This window comes from Solea senegalensis, linkage group LG5, assembly GCF_019176455.1.
Source record: "Solea senegalensis isolate Sse05_10M linkage group LG5, IFAPA_SoseM_1, whole genome shotgun sequence".
Taxonomy (NCBI): Eukaryota; Metazoa; Chordata; class Actinopteri; order Pleuronectiformes; family Soleidae; genus Solea; species Solea senegalensis.
The window spans coordinates 13,455,249-13,475,628 of NC_058025.1; the positions used below are offsets into that span (position 1 = coordinate 13,455,249).

The 20,380-nt window shown below is 39.4% G+C and overlaps 1 protein-coding gene across 1 annotated transcript; it reads left to right on the top strand.

Moving 5' to 3' along the window:
• The first annotated feature begins 668 nt into the window (after positions 1-668).
• On the top strand, positions 669-20,037 carry lifra (LIF receptor subunit alpha a). Its single transcript, XM_044026392.1, has 18 exons — positions 669-820; positions 7,074-7,289; positions 7,522-7,658; positions 8,207-8,360; positions 8,560-8,832; positions 9,531-9,657; positions 10,874-11,010; positions 11,176-11,318; positions 13,440-13,593; positions 13,739-13,803; positions 13,943-14,174; positions 14,427-14,612; positions 14,803-14,904; positions 15,044-15,190; positions 15,427-15,564; positions 15,669-15,762; positions 15,939-16,005; positions 16,114-20,037. The coding sequence occupies exons 2-18, from the start codon at positions 7,184-7,186 to the stop codon at positions 16,807-16,809; spliced, it is 2,958 nt and encodes a 985-aa protein (XP_043882327.1). The 5' UTR covers positions 669-820; positions 7,074-7,183; the 3' UTR covers positions 16,810-20,037.
• Positions 20,038-20,380: the final 343 nt, after the last annotated feature.

Sequence of the window (20,380 nt, forward strand, 5' to 3'; positions counted from 1 at the left end):
CCCTACCTCCACCACTTCCCCAGAGACTTGCCAGGAAGGTTGCCAGGTAGTTTGGGGAACCAGTCCCACACAAACCAAATGACTAAAAGATCTACTAGGAGCTACACGTATATTAATTTTCCACAACCAAAATATATATCAGAATTGTGTTAAAAAAGAAAATTAACCGTAAATAAAATGGCTAAAACCGTATTTCAATTTAACATGTTTCATCTAATCTTTTATCTAACTAAATAGAGTTTCTTATGACAGCCTCCTTAACGACATACATTCACACTTCTTACTCTAATGGAGTTATGTCTTTTTTCTCTTTTAGTATAATTATATGTTGCAAGTTACGCCATGCTTTTGATTATTCTTGTCTCTTATCCAAATTTTATTTTTAATTTGTCAGAAAAAATGAATTCACTCATACATTCAATTCGGTGACGAAGCGGTGGAACTGCTTGTCAAATCATCATTTACTTTGTCCAACTTGGTTCACCAATGGAAAAATCTTCTGACCCCTCACTTGTCCATCGTGTCCTGTCCCCCAGTCTGTCCTGTGTGACTTGAACGCAGCAAGACAACGCCCTCTCCAGCCCTGCTTGAACAGATTCGACGACGCCCATTGGTCCAAGTAACTGTCAATCAAGGCCGTGGGACACTGTTCCAGTAATCCCATTCCAATGTGGCTTCATTGGGAAAGAGCTAACTGCACCGTGTGGAGTTGAGGCTGGGCTACGAAGAAAATAACCCCATGTTTTGTTTTTTTAAAGAAGCTATATAATTGGATATAAAGCGTAAACATTACCAAGAAGGCGTTTTTGCTTCACCAGAGGTAATTTTGACTTAATGTGTCCGCTTATCACTATCATTTAACGACATTTCATGGTAGCTAGCACTGTGTGTATGTGTGTGTGTGCGCTTTTTTATCTCAAACATCACTGGCCTGTCTGTGTTTGTGAGTGTGTTGGGGTGCTGGCCTCAAGGTTGATTTTATATGGCCAAAAACAGCACTAATCATCCCTATCATGTGCTACAATGTCTATACTGATTAAATGCAGTAAATATGAAAGCTACATATCTAAAGTACTATCACTATGTGCTGTTGTTTACGATACGTCTGACTAACAGTATCTATTACACTGATCTGGGGCTAATGCTAATGTTTCAAAAGCGTCCTATGACAATAATACTAATAATAATACAGTCGGGGATACCTATTCTGATCTCTACTTTGTCCTGAAATGTAGCGATTATAAATCAAAATGTATAAGGTATCAAGTGAGAGAACGGGATTTTTTTTTTTTTGAAGGATCCTACGGTGGGATGTATAGATATGATAATGTGTATGTCGTCATCGTGGTGGTGGTGGTTGTTGTTGTTCACAGACTGAAGAGATCGAGTCTTTAGAACATGGTTTCTAGATGTTTTTGATTTCCCAGATAGTGTCTTACAGTGTGGATATATGACGTAGCTGATTTTTTTGACAGGACCATGTCCATCACTCTCAGCCAGTAGGGCCTTTCATTTGTGGCCTCTAAAGCAAAATAGAAATTTAAATAATTGATTGCTTATAAAGGAGTGCCTTTCTAGATGAGAAAAGTGGGTGTCCCATAAGATGCCCTTGCAACTTTATGCAAATTTAAAAGGTTGCCTTTATGAAGTTCCCTACTGTTCCTACATGACAGTGTCTCAAAGAGTGTCCTTAGAAGAAATTATATTCAGTGCTGTGTAGAAAATTGAAAAGTGATGCTGTGGTGTAAAGGATGTTTCTGTATATGTATACACAGGTGTGTTAAAATGTGGGAACATTTATACTAGTGGCGCTAGCCCCACCAGTGCACAGTATGCACCCTTTAATTTTTCGTAGTAGGTGGCCTTTTAATTTTCGCCCCTGCCCTTCCAAATGTTTGCGCTTAATTTTGGTTTAATTCAGTTGTAATATTTTAATATATTTAAAACTTAAATAATAAATAAATAATATATACGGACCATCCATCCATCATGTACTGCTTTATCCTCCACATGACACATTAATTATCATTAATTATCAAAATAGTTTGGTGCTACTAAATTACTAATCAATTACTTGTTGCAGCCTACTTTTAATATTAAATGGCGTTAATTGTGCCTTAAGCTGTTTATATACTGTATTTCACACACTTGTAAGCATGGATTGTCAGTAGTAGATGCTGTAACTAATATGGACATCCACTATAATAAGTTTTGGCAAGGACAGCAGGGACAGGAAGTCTGCTCTCTAATCCCTGCACTTTTTTTTGACAAGACAGCTGTTAGTTATTGTATTCACTCCCTGGAAAGAGACAGACTAAACAACGTAGAATCAACACACAGTTTACTCAGTTCTCGTGGTTTCACATCTCATCATCACCTTCACATAATATCTCTTCAGCAAATAAACTCAGAACTCGGATCAGTTTGTGTCTCTTACACATCATTCAGCACTAAACTGAGCTGAACCACTTGTAGTTACCAGTGTCTGCCCTGTACATGACATATAGCACAGATCCACCTGTTTTTTAAGAAAAGGGACAAATGTGAAAATCAATTCAGGAATTCTAAGAATACACACTTGATCATTATATTAATAATTATGAATGATTACAGATAGAAAGATGGACAGAAGAAAGACTCCCCAGATTTAACTTCCAGTTTTACAATCTGTAAAGCAAATCTATCCATCTAGCTTGCTCAATATATAGTGAGTTTGTCAATAGGTTTCATGTGCATTAAATAAGGAGTTGTTTCTCACTGAAAACTGTGGGACATTTAATTTAGATCCTGCATAAACGCACCTTACTCATTAGCAGTTGGTGCTGTATCCTGTTCTTGATGTTCTTATGGAATAAGTCTGCTGCCTGTCCTTCTTCACGAGGGTGACTCAGAACAATGTGGGTAAAAATAAACTGTCTACTTGTACCTGGCAGGCCAATAGCCTCTCTGTGTTTTCTACATTTTGTTTATTTCTCTAAAGGAGGGAGTTGCATTTGAATCTAGGTAAATGTTTTTTTATTATCTTTAGTCAGTAATTTAGACACTATCGAAAAATACATTTTGCAGTTTGACAAGACAAGGGACTTTCTTATTTGCTTCCTGTTGCCTCTGAGGTTTATATTGACATTCATTGAAGATTACAGGGAAAGGGAAGGAAGGAAACGCTGTTTGGTTGAGCTCCAATAGCTACACAGCACAGAATGTCCCTTCTTCCCTGGGGTCAGCACACCAACCTATCACTCGGACACACTCAACTGTTCTCCTTTTTTTTTTCTTTTTTTTTTTCACATTCTTTCATGAGCATCCGGGCTTCCTCCAGTTCCATTCAAAGGTCATACATAATTAGCAACTTAAGCCCATGTTTCAAAATGTTTCACCACACTTGTATAGCACACTAAAGCCACTGTGTGCTTATGTCTTTGGCCCTGGTGGTCATCAGATGACGGCATAATGACAGTGAAATGACAATGTAATGACAGTGTTACTGAGTCTAGGCCCGGTTTTCTTTGGAGTCGGGTTCAACTGCCATCCCACATACTTTTCAGTAAAGAAAATAGTACCCGAGGTTTTCATCATTGTTTTAAAATGTGGTTGTCTTTGTCAGGTGCTTGAAGGTTGTGGCTACAAATGGTTAAAGATAGAAAGGCTGAGAATGTATGTGCTACTGATGAGATTAAACTCCAACTGAAAAACACAGCAGCTCATTTATAAAAGGCTTTCCTCACCCCTTTCAGTCTATTTAGTGATGGAACTGCTCCAATCCTCTTTTTTTTTCCCTTTCTCCTAACAGTGATAGGTTTGACTAAATTTGGCAATAGGTAGATATGTACTGAAAAATATTTAGCAACTGGCCTTGGTGGACGTTTCTGTAAGAAGCTGTACTAGGTTTGGTATATAAAGGTTTTTTGACCGAAACAACCTGGGACATCAAGGGAATATTTCTATGTGTTGTTGATCCGAGAGAGGCTTGGGTATATGTGGATCCAAATGTAACCTGGATGTACAATAATTGGAAATAAATGTGCAAACCCTTTACATGCCTCTTCCTTGCCTTGGTGTTTGCGGAATTAAAACAGTACCCACGAGTCAAGCACATCTAATGATCAAAGCTATTACAGAAGAAATAAAAAATCTTCCCCTAGGCTTTGAACACTTTTGATAGCCATTTGTTAATTATTTTAAAAATTTTATATGTTGAATTAGCATTGATTATTAGCAGATTAGATGGAGTGTACATATGTTCAGCCACTACTTACACTCACACACTATGTGACTTGCAGGTGAATCAATTTGTGCTTCCATGCCTTACTCCAAATGGCTGCCCTACTAACATAGTAGTCAAAGAGATAAGTGGCAAAGTCCAGTGTGATGAGGGGAGGCAAGCTGTATTTGAATTAGTCTGTTACTTCTACAAAAAGAATCACTGCAGGCCTATAGATGAGGGTTTTAAGTGACAACAGCATTTTTGTGGTTTTTGTAGTTTTGTGGTCAAATGTATTAGTGCTACAAGGACAACGACAGATGCCCAGACAAGATGTATTGATTTGTGTGTTGGTGTGCTTTCATAGATATCAGTTTCTCGGTGAGATTTCCCAGAATCGCGAGTTGTTTTTTCCACTTCCCATCAGTGCATTGTATTTTTTTTTTACAGAGTTCAATGGTTGAAGGATATATTAAAGGGTTGTAAAACATTTCAGGCTGGTGTTGAAATTGGAAAATTATTTCTAGGCTCCAGGACCACTTAAAACACTGGTCCTTTTATGTAGGGTCTGTGTAGACACAGCTGTATTTCTTTTTTAGCCATGTTTCATGTTTCACTAGAAGGTGATGTTTTTAAGGTTGTAAAATGCTTAAAAAAAGTCTGTGAAACAACTCATCAAAAATATTATGCACACAGAACAGCTGTGTGGAATTGACCTTGAAATTCAGCCATAAAGTGAATATTTTCTTGTTTCATTTCTGCATTTTATACCCGCATGTTTTCACCCTATCTTTCGAAAACAAATTAAGATAACTGCTGATTCAGAGTGAAACTTAAAGGTCAGGAGGCACTGGAATACAAACACAGCCTTATTCCCGTAACTTTCACTTTCCAGAATTATTTGTTTGCATTGCCTCCTGTGCACTGGTCGGTCTTTGGCACTTGTAGCAGCTAGTATTACTTACTGTATGGTGACAAAAAGAGCAATAAGTCATCCACCATGATCCTATTAAAATTGAGACTAGGGTCGTGCTTTTATTGTTATTTTGTCATTTTACAATGCTTTTAAGACACTTATCAGTGATTGGCTGACACTTATCAGCATATGTACCTGTTTTATCCACCAGTAGACACTGTGAGGTGTGTACTGCATTTGTTTTCAGCTTCAGTGAATGGGCTTGGTTATGTACGTGTGAGCATTGGTTTGTAAAGGTAGCAAGCTGCTTGAGGCCTGTTCCAGCCTGTCTTGAGGGAAACCAGACAAACTGCACCACAACATCTTGGGGACAGTTAAACACACAAAAGCAGAATTAGGTACACATGCTGCTACACCCAGGTCAAGCCTTGTCCTTTGTAGTTCTAGTATTGGGAGTATTTGGCCATATACTAATTAGGACTGCAAGTAATTCATTTCACAGTGCTAAATAATCATCTTATTTATAAGACTTTGTAAAGAAATGATGGAAACAATTCCATCTCAACTACCTGAAGCCCATGAAGATTAAAGGTTTAGAACACAAACGTATCGCTTACTCAGAAAAGTTGATTCATTTTCTTTTAATTAAATTGTCTAAGCGCTCTTGACTTGTACATTTACACATATTATCTGTTAATACTTTTTAGAAACACAAATATTTGTGGGACATGTATAAACAATGAATAAAAATGTAATATATTGTCTGTATGTAGACACTATATTGTTATATATTACAAGGTCCAGTAAGCGAGACCTTTTTAAAAAGATTATGTCCTTATTTTTTCCTTGTTCAACTTTTCATGTCTGAACCTGTTGCAGCAAACAAGTAATCAAAATTGTAGTTTCAGAGATTTCTAAGAGCACCTATTTGGCCCATGACCTGTTGTTTCCATAAGACTGGTGTGGTTGACTTAGTCGTAGGAGGAGGACAAACGGCAATAGTACATCAAGACCGTGGTTGTTGTTGCGGTGCATTCAGCCACAGCCAATGAGCAAGTTGTGGCAACTCTTTGACTAAAGGTTGCTGGGAAGGAGGAGTGTTGACAGTAGAAATGAATAAACTGTGACCCTCCTGTTGGTATAAAACAGGTTGTGCTGGTGTGGATAAAAGTTTCTGGAAAAAATGTTCCACGTAAGTGTTTTTTTTTTTCAGGTGATTCTTCTTTGTTATTTCAAACTGCCTTTTAAAATTTAATAAGGAGGGTATGTTGAACATGTAGTACAAAAACTACTACACTGAGTTAACCACACAGTACACAGTTCTAAAATAATACTGGAACTGATAATGAAGATGAGACTGAATGTTAAGGCAGGACTTTTGGCCTCTTGATGCACAGTGAACAGATGTTTCAGACTACAGCATGATGTGTGGTCTTCTCTCAGCCTAAAAGAACACATGTTAGCTCTGCTGTAGAACTCCCACTGGCTTCCCATGACTGCCACATTCAAATAGAGGTAACAATTTCCTACAGACCAACTACATTCCCCAAGGAACATCATCTGGTGTTGCCATTCCTGCACCAAATGCGGTCACGGTCGAGATTGTTCTTAGTATTCGTTTTGATTGTGGCACTAGCTGCCAAATTTGATCAAAGCCAAGAAACATCTTTTCCAAAAGCACATCTTCTCTGGACAACACTAACCCCACTAACATGCAGACATCTTCTGAAATTGATTTGCACAATTTGCCATGAACAAGGACGTTCTGTTTCTGTGACTCCACCTTCAGTTTCTCAGCATCACCGTCATAGTTTGGAGCAGCCCTCTGTGCTTACAGTTAGAGGAAGTTTTATTTGCTTTCTCAGTTAGCTGATAGATCTGTCCGCATTTTAGAGGATTGCTGTTGTATTCATTATACAATTACCTTTTTCTTCTCCCCCGTGTCTTCTCCCACAGGACGCCCTCTGTCTCTGTCTTGCTACCCGGGATGCCTTGCATGGTGTTCCTGTAGTGGACAAAACCACCACCGGAGTCTCTGCAAACAGACGCTTGGCCAGTTGATCACCATGCCTCGTTCGAGTTCCAGTCCCAAATCGAAGTCTCTCTGTTGCCGAGTCTGGCTCACTTGTGCTCTCCTGGGCCTCTCGGCAGCACACACTCTTGCCAAAGATGGTGAGAACCAAACTACTTCACTTTCCACCCTTGTAACTCTGATCAATGGATCTGCAACACGCAGTGCACCAGCTGAATATTGTTGCATGTATATATGGAAAAGTTTGTTTAAAGGGCCATGTAGTAAAATATATCTTCATTGTAAATCTGTGGAGCTGATATTATATTCATCATTCATCATGTATCCTGCCATTTAAATAATCTGTCCCAATTATTATTTATTTTACCACAGTCCTTGGTGTACCGCAGCAGGTGAGCCTTTCGGCTAACATGGTTGCCCAGCAGCTGTCCATATCTTGGCTGGGAGGAGCAGCCACAACGTTTGACCTCATGATTCTACGAACTGAACTAAATGAAACAGTCTTCTATGTAAGAGTATTTGTTGTTTGTTTCATTTGTCCTCTTGCTTTTGTTACTTGTGGTATTACAAGTTGTCTGCACTGTCACGTGAAAGGAGCTACAACCTGACTCATAGTACATTTTTAAGGTCAAAATTGGATACTCACTTATGGACTGGTATTCATTTCTTTTTATGCAACAATAAGCGACAAACAAAATCACGGCTGTTATTTAATTGTTAACATTTAATTGTGGTACCGGACAAACTATAGTCGGGTCATGTGTTGACAAACATATCTTTGATATTCTTATCATTTATTGGCTGACACGTACACCAGTCCAGTGACAGACAATTATATTTTATGGATTACGTTACATGGATTTAATTTGCCTCTGTAGCCCATTTCACTTTAGTGGTTAATTAGATTTTTGAATGATGCCCTAGCAGATGAAATGAATTATCCAAATTAGTTGGGGTTTTTTTCTGGTTGAGCTGTTTGCCATTGCCTATCATCATCTACCAGATTGATATTGTTCTGGTTCAGTCCCTCACTGCCTGTTCTGTGGATTAACTGTAGGAGACGGTGTCTGTGACAATGAATCAGGTGAGTGGTTTGCACCAGTGGAACTGGACCTCACTTGACCCTCTGGAGTGTACCTCGCTGTCGATCAAAGTCCGCTCAAGAGATGGCCAGGTGACGAGTGAATGGAGCAACACTCAGATATTTCAAGGTCAGGACAGTAAATCAATATATATTATAGAATATTGATAATTAGAGGAACCTTATAACAAAACACATGGCTTTCCTTTGTGCCTAAATGGACTGTAAAATGTATATCTTGCCTTGTATCTATTTCTTCATTTGTCTTTCAATGGTAAATTTATAAAGACTTTTTTTTTTTTAAATCTTCTTCTGTCACTTCCTCTCAGGAAATGATCTCCCCAGCAATGAGAATTTCCAGCTATACCCCCAGGAGAGAATTATGCCAGTGGGGTCCAACGCCACCTTCTGTTGCATTGTGAAAGAGGGGCAGCTCTTCCGTTCTATCCAATACGGCAGTAGAATCACGACTACGACACGACTGAGCAGGCGAAGTTATGCCACCACAGTGGTTAACCAGGGACCATCCAGCAGCTGGGGGACCAATGTTGTCTGTTTTGACAGCCTGAAGGAGCCACAAGGAACTGTGGTGTTTGTTGGATGTAAGATGAACAACTAGATTGATAGGAACTTGAGTGTGAATGTGGTATGCCTGTCCTTCCTCACAACTACGAGTATTTTTGGAGCACTTAAGTTTGGAAGTGGTGCTGCCTACATTTTAGGTTAAAAACTCTGGGCTTGCATTCTAAATCGAATCAATTCTATTTGTATGTCGCCAAATCTCAACATTTATTATTGAACTCTGAACAGTGATAAAGAACTTTGAACTGTGTAGGGCAGCAGCGCACCTCTCTGTGTACAGCCTGTCGGAAATTGTTATTGGAAAAAGAAGGTTTATTATCTCAAGGCACTTGAGTTCATGGCGTCAGTGGAGAGATAATGCTCTCTTTTAATGTGAGGAACTCTCTGGCAGAACCAGGGGGTTCAGGGCCATCTGCCTTGACCAGGGAGGTTGAGAGAAGAAAATGGAGGAGAGCGGACAGTTGGAAAGACAGAAAGAAGATGGATGAGACTGAACTGACAGCAACTGAAACTTGTAAATTATACATATCAGTCATAGTGAAAAGTGCGGTTAACTCATATAGTGGTGGTGATAATGAATGACTGTGAGCTTGGAATCAAAGTCTTTAGATGAACTTAATATAAATCTAAGTAATTGTTGAATGTGTGTTTGTATAATGTTAATCTTTATTCATATATATGATGAAGCAGTGATTAATCTTCTACTTCCTTTTCCCAGATCCACCACTGCTCAGTGATTTTGTGTGCGAGACTTATGACCTGACCTCAGCTCTATGCCAGTGGAATGAAGCACGGGACACGAAACTCTATGGCAAACGTGGGACACGCTTCACTCTGAACAAGAGGTACCATATTCACGCATGCAAATGGCAAAACATTTAAATGGTTGTACCTTATCTTGGCTCACAAATGCACATTTAGCAAATTGGCTGTAAACTGACCTGAAACTTGACACTTTGTTGAAAGCCATCTGGCTCGTGTCGGGTTGCAGAACTGTTGGCACTCACATTTTCAACAGGAAAGGGGCGTATGCGGCGCACATCCCTGATATGGAGATTAGTTTCATAGGTCAAAATGAGTACCTCCTTTAATAATAGTGTAGGTTTGAATGGTGTAAATCATGTGGTCGGTCTGTGTTGCTTTTATTCCATGAACCAGCAGAATTAGAATGAGTGCAAATCAACTTAATAATAGTGTACAATAGATTCTACATGTGACTGAAATTCCAGATGCTGTGAAAAGGGAAAAGCAAAGGCAAAATGTATTGGAAACCCTAATTTTTTTGGTTGATATCATTCAGATTTGAGTATTTATTTTGCTTATACGCATGCACTGTCATCTTTAGCCTGCACCAGCAACAGGGGGATCGATAAAAGTCCATCTTATCTGGCCTGTTTCCCGCTTCAGTACCAAGTGGTTTCCCAAATATAATGTCTGTTGTTGTTGTTGTTGTTGTTGTCGTGGCAAAAAGGAATTAGTGTGCATGCGTTCTGTTTAGGAACACAGTCACGTTCAGATGCAAAACACGTAGTTATAAATGTGAACCATCAAATCTGATCTGTAATGAATCATCAGTGATCGATCGGGCTGATCATTTGAACTTAGTTAAGTAACGGTCTGAGACGGAGGTGGTGGAGGAGATGAAGTAATGTTTTCTTTTTTGATTCAGATTCACAAAAGGACCAGGATGTGGTTCAAAGTTTGTTTGTTTTTGAAAAAAAAGAAATACCCCTGCATAATTGATGATCTGTCCTCTCCTTTTATCTAAAATGCCTTTTCTGCCCAGAAAAATAAAAATCAATCAAGCGAGAGGATGACAAGAAATATGAGGCACTCAGTTTAATCGACGTGTGTGTGCGCGTGTGCGTGTGTGTGCGTGTGTGGACTTGTTTGCAGTCAGACTTTTCACATGAATTGTCTTAAGGCTGGTTGCATGATGAATGTGTTTGGGTCTGTGTCTCTATCTTTAGATTTCTTTTTTGTTTATTCCATTTTGATGTCTTGATGTTCACATTAATAGCAAGTCTGTTTATGTCTTATCAACTGTATTTTGTTTTTTAGGGATTGTCCAAAGGGACGCCAGCAGCAGAGGCAGAAAAAGTGTAGTGTGGCACAGTGGGAGGGTAACTGGACACTGATAGCTGAGAATCCTCTTGGCCAGTACATCATCACTGACTCTGCTGAACTCAGTCACAGAGGTAAATGTATCACCCTCACTTTTTCAAAATAAGTGGACCAGAATACACCAAGGGGAAGAGTACCTATAAATTAGATTTTATAGTGGTTTCTCAAAACAGAAGTTGCGGTAGATATGAAATACTCATGTTAGGTCACTGATTGTTGTTTCACTCTTCCACCTTCAGTACATCCAGTCGCACCAGTGAACGTGAGCGCTGTCATCCATGCCTGGAATGCCACTGTGCTGTGGCAGTGGACGTACAGCAGCTATTCCTCCCTGGCTCTTGTGTGCCAGGTAGAGCTTTCCTGCCATGGCTCTAAAACAAATGTAAGTCCATGTACATGTTTTCCCTCGGGCAGGGTACCTAACTTTGTACATTGAATGGTAACAACCAAATTAGGTCAGTTTGTCCAAGTACCAGTTGAGTTGAGCACAATTGCATCATGAAGTTTAGAATCACAGACACAACAGTCTAAACAGAGAAACATCTGACAATTCAGCTTCACCAGTTGGTCTGACAGGAGCTCCATTATGGTGTGTGACATCACCAGTGAACAAACCCGTCTGCAGAGCTAACAGCTGCCAAAGCCAAAAATCACTAAAAAAGCAGGACATGGTGCAAAAATAGGACAAGTTGCGGTGCCAGTTAAATATTTACAGTGCCTTGTGAAAGTATCCGGCCCCCTTGAACTTTTCAACCTTTTGCCACATTTGAGGCTTCAAACATAAATATATAAAGTTGAAATTTTTTGTCAAGAAACAACAAGTGGGACACAATCGTGAAGTGGAACCAAATTTATTGGATAATTTATACTTTTTTTAACAAATAAAAAACTGAAAAGTGGGGCGTGCAATATTATTCGGCCCCCTTGCGTTAATACTTTGTAGCGCCACCTTTTGCTGCAATTACAGCTGCAAGTCGCTTGGGATATGTCTCTATCAGTTTTGCACATCGAGAGACTGGAATTCTTGCCCATTCTTCCTTGCAAAACAGCTCGAGCTCAGTGAGGTTGGATGGAGAGCGTTTGTGAACAGCAGTCTTCAGCTCTTTCCACAGATTCTCGATTGGATTCAGGTCTGGACTTTGTCTGGGCCATTCTAACACCTGGATACGTTTATTTGTGAACCATTCCATTGTAGATTTGGCTTTATGTTTAGGATCATTGTCCTGTTGGAAGATAAATCTCCGTCCCAGTCTCAGGTCTTTTGCAGACTCCAACAGGTTTTCTTCCAGAATGGTCCTTATTTGGCTCCATTCATCTTCCCATCAATTTTAACCATCTTCCCTTTCCCTGCTGAAGAAAAGCAGGCCCAAACCATGATGCTGCCGCCACCATGTTTGACAGTGGGGATGGTGTGTTCAGGGTGATGAGCTGTGTTGCTTTTACGCCAAACATATCGTTTTGCATTGTGGCCAAAAAGTTCAATTTTGGTTTCATCTGACCAGAGCACCTTCTTCCACATGTTTGGTGTGTCTCCCAGGTGGCTTGTGGCAAACATTAAACGAGACTTTTTATGGATTTCTTTGAGAAATGGCTTTCTTCTTGCCACTCTTCCATAAAGGCCAGATTTGTGCAGTGTACGACTGATTGTTGTCCTATGGACAGACTCTCCCATCTCAGCTGTAGATCTCTGCAGTTCATCCAGAGTGATCATGGGCCTCTTGGCTGCATCTCTGATCAGTCTTCTCCTTGTTCGAGATGAAAGTTTGGAGGGACGGTCGGGTCTTGGTAGATTTGCAGTGGTCTGATACTCCTTCCATTTCAATATGATTGCTTGCACAGTGCTCCTTGCAATGTTTAAAGCTTGGGAAATCTTTTTGTATCCAAATCCAGCTTTAAACTTCTCCACAACAGTATCTCAGACCTGCCTGGTGTGTTCTTCATCTTCATGATGCTCTCTGCGCTTTAAACAGAATCCTGAGACTATCACAGAGCAGGTGCATTTATACAGAGACCTGATTACACACAGGTGGATTCTATTTATCATCATCAGTCATTTAGGACAACATTGGATCATTCAGAGATCCTCACTGAACTTCTGGAGTGAGTTTGCTGCACTGAAAGTAAAGGGGCCGAATAATATTGCACGCCCCACTTTTCAGTTTTTTATTAGTTAAAAAAGTATAAATTATCCAATGAATTTCGTTCCACTTCACGATTGTGTCCCACTTGTTGTTGATTCTTGACAAAAAATTTCAATTTTATAACTTTATGTTTGAAGCCTCAAATGTGGCAAAAGGTTGAAAAGTTCAAGGGGGCCGGATACTTTCACAAGGCACTGTACTTGATAATAGATTTAAAATGTTAGAGCATCATCTTATGAAATACCATCACAGTATTAACCACTTTACCCCATATGCATACACCCATGACCTGATATGACTTTTATGTCTCTGTGTTGCCATCAATGTTCCATACAGTAATGAAGTCTATTGTTTGCCTCTAGTATACCGTCTCTGGTGAAGGTCTGCAGTCTGTGGTTTTATCAGACCTTTATCCCTATGAAGATTACAGTGTTCAAATCCGCTGCGGGGCCCAACAGAATTTCTGGAAGTGGGGAAACTGGAGTGAAGCATTTACCTTCAAAACCAACCCTTATGGTAACAGGCTCATTTTTTTTGCACACAGAACTGAAACATTTCCCTTAGTAGTTGAATGTGGTTGGAGGTTTGTTTTGATAAACAGAATAAAGACTACTTGTAACATTTGTTTTTGCCTTGTTTGAATGTTTTTGTTTTCTCTCAGTTCCAGATGCTCCTGATGTGTGGATGTGGCTAAACGGAGACAGCACTGGGCAGATCGTTTGGAAGGTGGTTTTTGTTTTAGACTGTCTGATAATTTCACCGTGGAAAGACCTGCTGTGGCTATAAGACATATCAAAAACATCTGACGTTGAAGTCAGTTTTTAAAACCTCCGCCTTTGTTGTGCACATCTTTCTGTCCTGACAGCCTCTGACTCAAAGACAGAGCCACGACCAGATCACAGGTTATGAAGTCACGTTCTGGAGCACTGAAGAAAATCTACAGCACACACACATTTTTTCACCAGATACGACTGCTGCACCCATCAACCTCACACAGATTGCCCCCTTTAGCAGTGACACCAAGGTCATCGCAACCGTCATTGCAAAGAACACTGAAGGGCCTTCTCAACCCGCAAATGTTGTCATACGTTTGACAGGTATGTGGAAGAGATGGGGAGAGTGTGTTTTGAAGGTCTTAGCTTCTTCGAAAACCAAGAAGGACAAAAACAATTAGAATCAGAAATACTTAATATTAATTCCCGAGGGGGGGGAATTAGGTTATTTTTTTATTTTATTTGTGTAGATGCTGATAGTAACTGGACGATTTTGTGTTATTCATTTTAGTTACATATTAAGTATAAAATGAGAATATTAAGACTTGCTGCTTCTACATGCATGAATCTTTCCAGACGCAGAACCTGTTGCTGTGTCCAGGGCAGTTTATACAGACAAAGGTTTCCCTCTGTTCTGGCAGAGCAATGACAACGCCACCTGTGGTTATGTGGTAGAGTGGCACAATACCGTCTGTACACGGAACTGCCCAGTGGATTGGATTAAGTTGGATGCTGGAACTACGGATGTCTTGGTCGAATCAGGTAAGCCATTCATTGAAATCCATGAAAATAGAGGATTGTTTTAAGCATATTTAAAATCTACTGTATCTTTTTCTACATGAAAAAAATTATCTATGTACAGAAATACACATTTTATCTTCAGTATCTTACAATAGGGTGTTATGAAATGTGAAATTATACTGTAAAATTATTTCTCTTCCTTTGCCCTTAGCCAACTTCCAGCCAGGTGTGAGGTACACCTTTTCCCTGTTCAGCTGCACCTCAGAAGGCCGAGAGCTGCTTCAGCACTGGCAGGGATACGTGCAGGAGCTGGGTAAGGAGAACACTGCACATGGAAAACTTGTGCTTTATGAAGTCATGACTTCAGAAATCATACAATGGATTTATATTTCTGACCCATTGTTATTCTTTCCCTCGTTTTTTTTTTCCCCATTTCCCTTTGGATTCCAAAGTTCCTTCCAGTTCTGTCATCCTGTCAACCAGTCAGCAGGGCTCTGATGTTCTTCTCACTTGGGGAGAGATCCCTCTGGTCAGCAGACGAGGTTTCCTCCTGGGTTACAACATTTACAATAGCAGTGACTCGGAGCTCAAACTAATAGGTAAATATTTGTCAACTGTACAGCCTTTGCAGTGGAGGTTGTTAAAAAAAAAGAAAAAGGAATTGTATAAAAAACATTCTCATGTTGTGTTATTGTAACATTTCTTTAAAAAAACATGTTTTTTAAAATGTTATTATTCCATGACAGAAGAATGACATATGTGTCCTTCTCACTTCCTTTTTCTTTTCTCTCCCTCTCGTGCCTTATCTTCTGTTTTGCTTCACCCCTTTGAACAGGCAATGTACCAGACAAAGGAAGCAGGAGCTACATTGTGACGGGACTCAAAGAGGGTTCCCACAAATTTACTGTCAAGGCCTACACCTCAGCAGGCGAAGACACGGGTGCCACCTCCTCCGTAACGGTGGAAACAAACAGTACGTAAACTTACTGTGCATCGTCGCATCATTGGTCCGTGACAACATTTGTATTTATTGTACAAACACAAGTTAACTAAATTATATTTTTACTGCTCTGACAGTGGATTGGCTGATCTTGGAAATCCTGACTTCTCTGGGAATCACAGCATTTTTCCTCATCATTGTCACTTTCATTTGCTACAAGAAAAGAAAATGGTGAGACTGATATCCTTGTCTCCTGTGTTGATTGCCTTTCTTAAATATTGTCACAAATAGACACATTAGAACATTTATTAGGGTTATCTCTGCATGGTTTAGAAATTGAACTACCAGGATATATCATTTTAATTTGGTTTTGATGAATGGATGTTGACTTTTTACTTTACCATCAGGGTGAAAAAGGCTTTCTATCCTGACATTCCTGAGCCCAAGCTTCCTGGTGATTGGTCAAGGACACAGGTGGAGTATCAGCCTAATTCAATAGAATTTATAATTGCCCATTTCATATTTTTGTGGGTGTTTTCATCACTTTCAACCGACTTATTAGTATTGCTCTATATCTTACAGGGGCCGTTGGATGTGAAACCATCTTCAAACAGTATCATCCATATTGTGGATAAGTCTGATCATGATCCTAGTAAAGAGATGCTCGTGGCTATCCCAGAAGAAGATGAGGATGAAGACGGGCAGAGTATGGAAGATGAGTCAGTTGACACAGATGAGCCAACATCATTACGCTACTACAACCAAGTTGTAGATGAGAGGCCCATCAGGCCACGTTACCCAGACTCCTCTGCTTCTTCTGCTTCCTCTTTGGACTCAGTGCGCACTGATGTTACATACACAGGGATCCAGACCTCAGGGTCTTCTTTGGTCTTCCAGCTGGATCCTGCAGGCTCCTCTGATGACCACCAACCCCATGCTGATCTGTCTGTCAGCTGTGGAGGAGGAGGAGGAGGAGGGGGGGGCTACCGGCCCCAGATGCAGCCTAGAGCCCAAAATGATGACATTATCCTGGCTTCACCCGAGCCTTTGGATGAACCGCTGGTTGCCAGTGCTGGGGGCTATAAACCCCAGAGCTCCTGGCATTTGGACTCTCCTGTGGAGGCTGAAGAAAGTGGAGGCCGGGCACCTTCTCTTGGATCTCCCACCTCTGTTGCTTCCACTCAGTTCCTTCTCCCTGATGGAGAAGAACACGCAGAGGCGAAACGATCGTCAGCAACCACCTGGTTCACTAATCTGCTGTCTTCTGCAAAACCGTGATATCATCTCTGTCTCACTACTAGCAGCCTGGCCAGGAGGCTTTGACGTAAAACTTTCAGATTCATTATGGTCACCAGTGTTATGCATCTGACAAGCTCAGCCCAAATGGTCGAGGTAAAGGATGTAGCACTACATTCTTATTCATTCTCTATTTGCACTTTGACATCAGGTCAAAATATCCTTTTCAAATGTTTATTTCCAAACTTAAAGAATATATAATTAGTTTCTCATCATGAAAATATCATAAAATCTGTATATTTATATGTCAAAACATTTCTATTCTGACAGCAAATCAAAAGTATTTCGTCATATATCTATTCCACCATATTCATTGCATCCTGGCCACCTAGTGGCTGTTACAACAAATCCCTTTTTCTGTTTTTCTGTGGGCATTGAGCAACAGCATATACAACGTGTCAGTTATCCTGTTTTTAGCTAAGTTTTTATTGTTGGTGATGTGAATTTTGTTACACTACAGAAGAAACGGAAAACAAACCAGTTTTGAGGCTTGAAAAGAATGTAGTTATGCCGACAAAAACCTTCCTCTCCTCCCAGTATCTGCTGGTCCGCCATTTTGGGTGATGCCAGCTTTCTGACAGACAATGAGCTACTAAAAGGAAAAAAAAAAAAAACTGACATGTTATTTGAATTACGCACTTACAGTTGAGAATGGGAATTATTTTGCGTAGATATAGTTGTGGTGCTTCCTATTTTAGTCTGGAAATGTGTGGGTTGTGAGCCCAATGGAAATACACTGATATAAGCTAGAACCTGAATACAAACTGATGTAATTTAATGAACAAACACTATTATGTTACTTGTGAGTGTTATTGTTGTTTTGTCTTCCTTAACAGTAGAGTTTTATTTTCTCATTTCTATTTTTGTATGGTTACGAACATGCATTTCTCAGTCAGGCCAGTGTCATTGTTTTATATTGTGTCGTGAAGTATGCTCAAGGAAATTATTGGTGGCATCAAACAAATGAGAAGTAACAAGATGGATGAATAATAATGAATTTTACACACACTGCCTTACTGCATTGCGTTGGTCGTATTCCATGTCACAATATACCAATAGTGTCCGTTATAATCGGGTGGTATGTAAGTGCTTAAATGTCCCAGCATGGGTCACATAGTTGGTTATTTGCAGCCCTCGTCTTAACTTGGGTGTGCCAAAGCCATATTTGCATTATTAATTTTCACAGAAATGTTTAGATTTTGTGGTGGATTTAAAGTTCCAGTGTGTAAGAAATAGTGGGACTGAAACAATGAGCTTTTGCTCATTCTTTCCTTTCCTGAGCACGTCGGGGAGCTACAGTGGCTTTCACATACCACAGATGATGTTACTCATCCTTGTTTGCAGAGTTCATACAGGCTGCTTTAGAAACATATCCTCCATTAAGCAAGCCCCAGTACATGTAAAAAGGCTTATAAAAGCTACATAAGATCAATGATTTTCATAAGTGATTCTACACTTATATAAACTTTCATGTAGGAAGTATTTAGAATTTCTGCACTAATCCCCCTCTAAATGTTACACACTGAACCTTTAGATACTTTTTTGTTGTTGTTGTTTTTGTTTTTTTTGGGGGGGTATATGTTTTTGTTTTTCTTTTTTTTTACTGTAGACGTATAAAATCTGTGATTAGAAAAGGGACCAATGGGAAAGTGTATGATGGCACTTGGTCCTTTTAGTTTTTATTGACAGAAATGTGGAGGAATAATCTTGTAAATATTGGTTACTTGACAGGATGTTGGCATCGCTATAATGGTGTCAAACAGGGGGCACTAATTGTCCAAGTTCACTTAACATACTCCATTAGCTCCCCGCCCATGCATACAGTGAGGCTGTTAAGGATGCACCATTGGCTGGGCTTCCCAAAAGCATCATTATGCTAATATTATTATTGTACATTATAGTCCAGTGGCAACCAGGGTGTTTATTTAATTGTAATTTTCACTTTGACCCAGTTTCTTTCTTGTTGTTTCTCAGTGCCTCCAGCCAACAAGCTTTAAGTACAACTACTGTGACATGAATGAGAGACTAACTATATTGTGTGGCTTCACTGATATAAACGCCAAACAGGCAGGCAGTCCTATTTGACTACTGAGATTACTTTATGCCCTCTCTATCTTTGACACTAACCTGAATATTGATGGGGAAACGTGGTTGCAAAAACTTCAGTGTGTGTGATATTAGATCAGGGATGATCACTTTAAAACAGAAGTAAAGTGTGGGCATAGTTTTGAGTATTTAAACATGACTGTAAACCGTTTTCCCTTGAAGTCTGCTTCCTCGGCAGAGCTCTGGAGACTAACCTATGAACGCCATGTGTTACACGCTTTTATGTTGATGTGGATCAACACAATTTTACCCCCCTTTGTCCTTGTTTTTATGCAACTAACTACAGAATTATTTTCTTAGCATTTTTTTCCACATTAAAAATATAAGTTGCTTTAAATTGAAAGATATACATATGCTCTATATGACAATGTGCAGAGTTAATGTTGGTCTAAATAGCTTTCTCGAGAGATTAGCAAATGATTTTGTTGAACACTACACATACTGTGTGTGGCCCTAAGATCATGTATAGAATCACAGTTATCTCTACCTTTGATGTGTGTTGAACACTTGGAAACCTTCACAATGTGTCTAAAACAAACATGTAACCTACATAAGAAATGTGACTGTTCTTGTAATAGTTTAGCCTGCTTTCCATTACTATCTATCACAGCAGTGTCGCTTTAATAGACAAATTATGATGAGGGCCAGAGGATACACCATATAGACATGATTCCTGCTGACATGCAGTTTTTTATTAAGTGAGTTTCTTCCAGCGTCAATTTGAGCCTGTTTACTCTGTATAGTATTATATCTTGGGGATTATACAGAAGGGTACACTTGCGGCCTTACACATCTACATCTCTGGCCCTGGATGTTTTTTGCAAGATCTATGCATGTTGTGTAAAAACTCTTAGTGATCTTGTAAATGTTTCCGGCTCCGTGTTTGTGTTGCACTTTACTTTAAAACACTAACAATCACCAATGTGCATGACGGTGTATCATGCGCTTTGGATAGGCTTTTTTATGACGATGCTTTAAAATTTGTGCTGTTTTACATCATATTTTAGTATCGCAGAAATGAAAAGACAGTGAATGGATACGTGTTAACGCTATAACAAAAGTGAAATGCTACATGTTTAATGGCAATAAAGTTATTTGTCTGACCGTTTGTTTTTCAGCATTTCAATTTTCCATTTGATTGACATGTCATCACCACAGCAACGCTTAGTCTCTGTTGTTGGAGCAGCAACACTTTGATGACAGTGGATTTTTGTTGATTTAACAAACTTTTTTAAATGTTGCAAAATACAACCTGAACTTGGAAAATTTCACTGGCTAAATATCAATGTTTCAGGAAGAATCACTGTCATCGATGTTGTGATCAACGTTTCGGGTTTTCTTTACATTAGTTCTTTGCATTTTAGATATATATTTATATATATATGTAAAATAAAATACATTTATATAAAATAAATAAAGAATTCCAAATTCTTTATAAGATCTATAA

Bases quoted from the DNA above. Each gene is read 5' to 3' on its own strand.
- lifra (XM_044026392.1), top strand. From the start codon at position 7,184: ATGCCTCGTTCGAGTTCCAGTCCCAAATCGAAGTCTCTCTGTTGCCGA. The intron at 11,319-13,439 runs GTAAGTCCATGT...GTTTGCCTCTAG, and splicing joins GCCATGGCTCTAAAACAAAT to TATACCGTCTCTGGTGAAGG. The intron at 16,006-16,113 runs GTGGAGTATCAG...TATATCTTACAG, and splicing joins GTGATTGGTCAAGGACACAG to GGGCCGTTGGATGTGAAACC.